Source organism: Nannospalax galili, unplaced genomic scaffold (genome assembly GCF_000622305.1).
Source record: "Nannospalax galili isolate Female #2095 unplaced genomic scaffold, S.galili_v1.0 scaffold649, whole genome shotgun sequence".
Lineage (NCBI taxonomy): Eukaryota > Metazoa > Chordata > Mammalia > Rodentia > Spalacidae > Nannospalax > Nannospalax galili.
Genome location: NW_008359093.1, coordinates 1,296,750 through 1,303,294, shown reverse-complemented (window position 1 = coordinate 1,303,294; position 6,545 = coordinate 1,296,750). Strand labels below are relative to the sequence as shown.

The 6,545-nt window shown below is 51.7% G+C and overlaps 2 protein-coding genes across 3 annotated transcripts in view; both read right to left on the bottom strand.

Annotated features, from left to right (window-relative positions):
- The window catches only part of Rnf225 (ring finger protein 225), a 3,693-nt gene extending 2,309 nt beyond the window's left edge, over nt 1-1,384 (bottom strand). The window contains exon 1 of the mRNA XM_029558495.1: nt 33-1,384. Coding sequence (XP_029414355.1) covers nt 33-347 — 315 coding nt within the window. The 5' untranslated portion in view covers nt 348-1,384. The remainder of the gene's footprint in view (nt 1-32) is intronic.
- Nucleotides 1,385-1,513: 129 nt separating this feature from the next.
- Rps5 (ribosomal protein S5) lies at nt 1,514-6,514 on the bottom strand. Of its 2 annotated transcripts, none has more exons than XM_008822775.3 (6): nt 6,376-6,514; nt 5,572-5,680; nt 3,178-3,387; nt 2,890-3,018; nt 1,706-1,804; nt 1,514-1,629 (listed from the first exon to the last, which is right to left on the bottom strand). In XM_008822775.3, exons 2-6 carry the CDS (start codon nt 5,677-5,679, stop codon nt 1,561-1,563), a joined length of 615 nt encoding a protein of 204 aa, XP_008820997.1. In that variant the 5' UTR covers nt 5,680; nt 6,376-6,514; the 3' UTR covers nt 1,514-1,560. The 2 variants fall into 2 exon arrangements, with proteins under 2 accessions (XP_008820997.1, XP_029414342.1); XM_029558482.1 differs by having other exon boundaries at nt 6,449-6,467.
- Nucleotides 6,515-6,545: the final 31 nt, after the last annotated feature.

The window sequence follows — 6,545 nt, the reverse complement described above, 5'->3', positions numbered from 1 at the left end:
CGAGGGGCCAGGCGCGTGGGCGCGCGGCACACCGGGCAGGCCACCGCGTCGCCGCCGCCTGCCGTGGCCAACGACAGGCGGGCCAGGCACTCGAGACAGAAGATGTGGCCGCAGTCCAGGCGTTTAGGCAGCTTGAAAACCCCGTCGAAGGGCGATACGCAGATGAGGCACTCCATGGGGGATACGGGAGGCAGAATGGGGTGTGAGCCCGGGCTGCCATCCTCTTCTTCTGCATCCTCATCGTCCCCTCTGCTAGGGGACCCGGGTGCAGACGGCGCGTCCAGGGAGCAGGGGGAGCCCTGAGCGGGCCGGTGTCGGCGGAGCCAGGGCGGCCGAGGACACGGCATTCAGATGCAACCTGCCGGGAGAGGCGCTCGGGTAGGGACCGGGAGGCTGCAAGGGGGTGGGGGTCTGAAAGGCCACCCAGAAATCAAGGGAGGCTCAGGGCTGAACTTGAGATCACCCTGAAGGACGTTGCTGGAAAACTCCAAGAGCAGAAAAGGGAAGGTAGGACGGGGTGAGCTCTCGGTTGGACCCAGACTGGCCTGCAGTCTAGGCACTTGAGGGACAGTTTGAAGAACTAGAATACTCATGCCTTAGGGGGGTACCCGATAATCATCTGGGAGGATGCAGCACTAAGTCAGAACTACTCAGGGTTCCCAGAGGGGCATTAAGACTCCGGAAGTATCCATTAGAACCTGCCCTTCCACCCCACAACAACCCACCAGATTCCTGTCACAAATATAATGGGACACCAGGGTCTGGGGCCCAGATAGAAATGCCAGAGCCAGGTCTTCTGGGCTCTCCCTACCTGTTAACCTCCTTCCTCCAGACCTTGGAGCTTCGTCTGCCTCTGACCCCAATCTCTGGCTTGCCTGTCACTAGGTAGGCAAGTGCCCCTCCCTGAAGGAGTGTGCCTGACCTGGGGCCAGCCCCCTCCAGGTTTCCAGGTACTCGTCAAACCTGTCAGGCTGCCAGCCCTGCCCCTCAGGCTCCTCCTCCTGGGATGAACACCCAAGTCTGACCTCCAGGAGATGCTGGGGTGACTGGAAGTTGGTGGTACAAGGCAGGTGGGTATGAACAACCCCTCAGAGTCCAACTGGAACTGGGTGGGTTCCAGCCTATGCGAGCAGCCTGACTTTGCATTCCATGATGGGAACTTGAAGGTTCACTGTGGTGGTGCATGCTGTGCAGCAGCTACAGGTACATGACAAACCACACCAAGGGTGTGGGCAACTGGACCCATCAGATCTATACAGGAACCTCTGTAGCTACTCAGGTCTCTCTGGCACCTAAACGCTTGCCCACACCAGAGTGAAGAGTGCCAGGCCCTCAAGGTAGGACGACCGCCCTCCCCCCATCATTCCCAGTGTGTGTTGGGGCATTCCGGGCCACGTCTTGCTCCTTGTGACTAGCTACAAAGAAATTCAATTCCCACAGGTAAAATAGCCATGTCAGTGAGGTGATCTTCCCCTACACCCACCCCTCAATGACAGACGACCACACAGGGAACTGGAACTGTCCCAGAGGGCACACAGTTTATTAGGCAGCAGTTGGAAATCAGCGGTTGGACTTGGCCACACGCTCCAGCTCGTCCTTCTTCTTGATGGCGTAGGAGTTGGAGGAGCCCTGCAAGGAGAGAGGATTAGCTTTGGATGCTGCAGACCCCCCAGATGTCCAACCTCAAATATGTGCCCCCACCTACCTTGGCAGCATTGATAAGCTCATCTGCCAGGCACTCAGCGATGGTCTTGATGTTCCGGAAGGCAGCCTCACGAGCACCTGTACACAGCAGCCAGATGGCCTGGAGAAGATAGCAGGGGTCAGGACTGTATGCACCAGTGATCTGGGGCCCATCTCAAGACACTGGCCTCTGCACACTGTCACCCACAGATAAGTGACCAGTTCTACTGCTACCAAATTCCCCAGGAATGAAATGGTTAATTGGCCTTGTTTTGTTTTTTTCTCTTAAAGTGTATTATGAGTGCAAGCCTTGTGCGCACAGGTGCCAGGGAGGCCAGAAGAAGGTGTTGAGATCTGGAGCTGCGAGTTACAGCTAGGATGTGTTTCCTCTGCAAGATTGGTATTCCAGTCCACTGACACATCTCCCCAGCCCCTTGCTCTCTTTTTTAAGGTTTATTTGTTATTTTTAATTATGTGTGGTTGTGGTTATGTGCAGGTGCCCTCACAGGTCAGAGGTCAGATCTCCCTGGAGCTTGAGTTACAGATGGTTGAGTTCCCTGACATAGGTCCTGGGAACCGGGAACTGAACTCTGGTCCTCAGCAAGGAAATGTACAGTCTTAACTAAGCCACCTCCCCCCCACCCCCCGCCCAAGATACCCAACTCAAGGTATTTGTAAAAAACAAAGGTCACTTTCTATAGCCCTAGCTGGCCTCCATCTCAGAAATCTCCCTGTACTGGCTGCTGGAGTGCTGGGACTCAAGGTGTGGTCTACCATACCTGGCCCAACTCAAGGTATTTTGGGAAAAGCTGCTAGAATGACTGCAACTGATTTTTTTTTTTTTTTTAAATAATGAGATATAGCCCCACTATACTGCTTAAATTGGTTAGCTCCTGGGCTCAAGTGATGCCGCAGGTAAACAATAGGTATGTGTCATCACTCACAGTGATGTGTAAATAGACCAAGAAAAAAAAAGTCATAACAAAACACCTGACACTGTAAACCCATCCACCAGAAATAAGATGAAACTCATCTTTGGAGGAAGGCTAGAGCCTCAACTGCTGGGCTAAGGGCAGGAATCCAGGAAGGTTTCCTGGAGGAAGTGAGGCTCCAGGTAAAACATGCAGATGGGAACATGCCTTCTAGTCCCAGGCAGGACTCCACCCACTACTGCTGGTGGTTTGGTTTTGCAAGCCTCAGACCCACCTGATTCACCCTGCGCAATGGGGACACATCCACAGCCTGCCGTCTCACTGTCCCGGCTCGCCCGATGCGCGTTGAGTCTTCCCGGGGGCCACTGTTGATGATGGCATTCACCAGAACCTGTAGAGGGTTCTGGAAGAGAAGGGAGGTATGAACCTCACACCCAGCCCCATGTGTCCCACCCCATCCTTCTCAACCCTAAACAAGGCAGCAATGCCACAGGTGATGCATATACCATGGAGCTTTGGCATGAATCAAGGGCACAGGCTGCACTGCCTGGTCAAGACTTACCTCACCAGTGAGCAGGTGGATGATCTCAAACGCATGCTTGACGATGCGCACAGTCATGAGCTTCTTGCCGTTGTTGCGGCCATGCATCATCATGGAGTTGGTGAGGCGTTCCACGATGGGGCACTGTGCTTTGCGGAAGCGCTTGGCAGCATACCGCCCTGCACTGTGAGGCAGGTATTTGGCATACTTCTCCTTCACAGCAATGTAATCCTGGGGTGGAGGGGGGGAATAAAAGACCAGTCAACAGCAGGATGAGCCTTGAATGGGAATCAGAGGAGGGTCTGAGAACCTACCCAGGATAGGACCCTGGCTGTCTGCAGTCCCAGCCTGGCCCCGCCCCAGGAAGCTACGTCCTTCTTGTCTAAAGAAAATAAAACCCAAACAAGTGCAAAGCCATTTTAAATAGAGTACTTCCTTTAACATGGATGCAAGGGTGTATGAGTCCAGTTTTCCAAAAATGTCCTAAAAAATGGTACTATAGGGGCTGGAGAGATGACTGAGAGCACTGGTTGTTCTTGCAGAGGAGCTGGGTTGGAATCCTAGCACCTACACAGTGGTTAAAAAACATTTGCCACTCCAGTTCCAGGGGCTCCAATGTCCCTTTCTGACCTTCCTGGGCACTGGACAGGTGCACTTACATACATGTAGGCAACATACTCAACACACATAAATTTAACCCAGGTTTCATCAAGTGCTTGCCTAGCACAGATCCCCAGCACCAGGTACATGGGGCATCTGGGAGGTGGAGGAAACCCACATGGTTCAAAGTCACTCTTGGCTACATAGTGAGCCAGAGACCAGCATGGGCCACATGGGAGCCAGAAAGAAGAGAAAAAGAAAAAGGAAAGTATCCAGATATGCCTATGTCTCCAAAGAGGGACACCAGCTTGTAAGGTAGATGTTTCAGATGTAAGGAAGAGCACAATGTGGGCAAACAGGCCTGCTATTCATCTCCTCACAAACAGTCTCTAATGCCATGCCATACTTGCACGAGAACATGTTTGGTGTAATGAAGAGAATGAGAGAGGGAGCAGTTAAGGGCATTGCTGCTCTTGCAGAGGACAAAGGTAAGCCCCCAGTGCCCACACCTTGGTTTCCTAACTCGTTTCAGCAGATCCAATGCCATCTTCTGACCTCTGCAGCACCAGGCACAAACATGGTACAATTATGTACATGCAGGTATAACACTTGTACAGGTAAAAATAACCCTTGGAGAGAAGATCATATAGAAACAAAAGTGCTCAGGAAGAGCTACAACGTGCAGCAAAAGCATCCCAATGACTAAACGCAGGATCTGGCTCCACCCTGCAGCCCCACATGGCTTTCAAGTTGGTATACCCTGGTTACACTGCCTTTACTTCCCCAGCTCCTAAAAGAGCAAACACACAATGTTTAATGAAGGAATAATGAAAAATAATTCTCTCATTATAGAATGAGCTATACAAAGGCCAGCCTGGGCTCAAAAAGACAAAACATTCAGAAGGGAAAACCAGACTGAGTTATCCTTTAGATAATGCCTGAGTCTTTCCCCTCTCTTTGCTGTGAGTGTCCATGTACAAGTCAGGACAACTTGCAGGACTCTCTCCTTCCACTTGTAGATTCCTAGAACTCAGGTTGCCTTCCTCCGAAACCAAAAAGGGCAAATGGGCTTAAGGAGGTACCACAGTCGGAAAAGTGCTTGCCTAGCATGTACAAAGTCCTGGGTTCAATTTCAGCACTTCATAGTACTGGATATATGCTGACACATGCCTTGACCCAGGTCTTCAGGAGGTGAAGAGGAGCAGGAGTTCAAAGCCACCCTCTACTGGGCCACGTGAGACCTTGTCTCAAACAGAGGTTATGGGTAAATGTAAATACAATTCAATCTGTTTGTCTTTATATGCACAAAACAGCCACCATACACCCACAGCCAACTGCTACTTTTTTGGGGGGAGGGGTTGGGGGACACCTCATCATGCAACTCAGGTGACCTCAAACTCAAGATTCTCCTGCTTCAACTGATTTGAGTGGCAGTACAGGTGGTATACCACCATGCTGAAAGCTGTCAAATGACTTTGTCAATGGCGCCAAGCCCATTCAATTGTCTAAAGAACAGCCTCTTCAACAATGGTGCCTCACCACGGTAGCAGGGATAGGGATGTAGCTAGCAGTAAAGCATTTGCAAAGCATGCTCGACTGATTCTAATGGGGAGGGGGGTGTAAAATAAACAAATCACACTGAACTGCAGCAACCTTGTGGGCAGGATTTAAGAAGGAATGGATGTGGTTGTCCAGAGATCCTCTTCTGTCACAACTGGTAAGTATACAAAGTAACTCCAAGTATCAAGTGTCCTTTCCTGGAAGAATTCACACCTACTCCCATCCCAGGAAGCCCGACCATCAGATTTCTCTCACCTGCAGAGAAATATCATTGATTTGAACATCATCAGTGCTCCATTTACCAAATAGCTTGATGTCTGGAGTCTCTGCCACCGCTGGTGTGGCTGTCTCCCACTCGGTCATTCTGGGGACAATAAGAAACCGTTAGACCCCAGCCAGCCTGGAGTAGAGGCACACCCACCCCAAACTCTGACCTCCACCCTGTGAATAGGGAAGTTAAGAGGGGACCACAGAAAGCTGTGAATCTCTCTCCCAACTTCAGGAAAACCACTCAGCTCTAGGAAGCACCTGTGCCTAACTCCTGGGCCCAAGACCTGGCAGCCACCAGGTTAAACGGCTCGTGCATGGAACACATGGAACACAGTATGACAGTACACCTCCTGGGTATCAACTCTCCACGCTAATTATGAGCCCCCATCCTAGTAAAGCCAACCAAGCCCTTGGAACTTTTACTCACCAATAAAACAGTATCATAGTCTGGCATTAAGGACCCTCGCCTCCAAACAAACTCAGCAGCACAATTAATTCAAAATTTTCTATTTTGGTCTAACATTGGGGAAGGCGCTAAGGGCTTTATTAAGAAAGCTATGTTAGCAAAAGTTTCGTCACAAACTATGTTACTAACACTACGCGAATTATTAGCCTAGAGCTTAGAGTGGAAAAGTCACATTCAGCACAGAGCGAGTAGTTCCCGGACCCCGTTTTCCGGGGAGAAGTGAGGCACAGAAGGGAAGCCCCAGGCCTCGGGGCTCGCCTAGCGCTCCCCATATAAGGCCCCAAAAGCCTCCGAGGCGCCCCCGAACCCCTCCACCGCCTCACCTAAAGGCGCAGACCGGGCGTCTCGCTCGCTCGGCGTGGACCACGCGCCGTCCTGGCACAGACAGGAAGAGGCCGCGCGCCGCGGGCCGGCGCTTTTAAAAGAAGGGAATACTTCCGGGTCAGGGGCCGCGACGCCCGCCTATAAGAACCAAGCATACTGACGCGCCAAT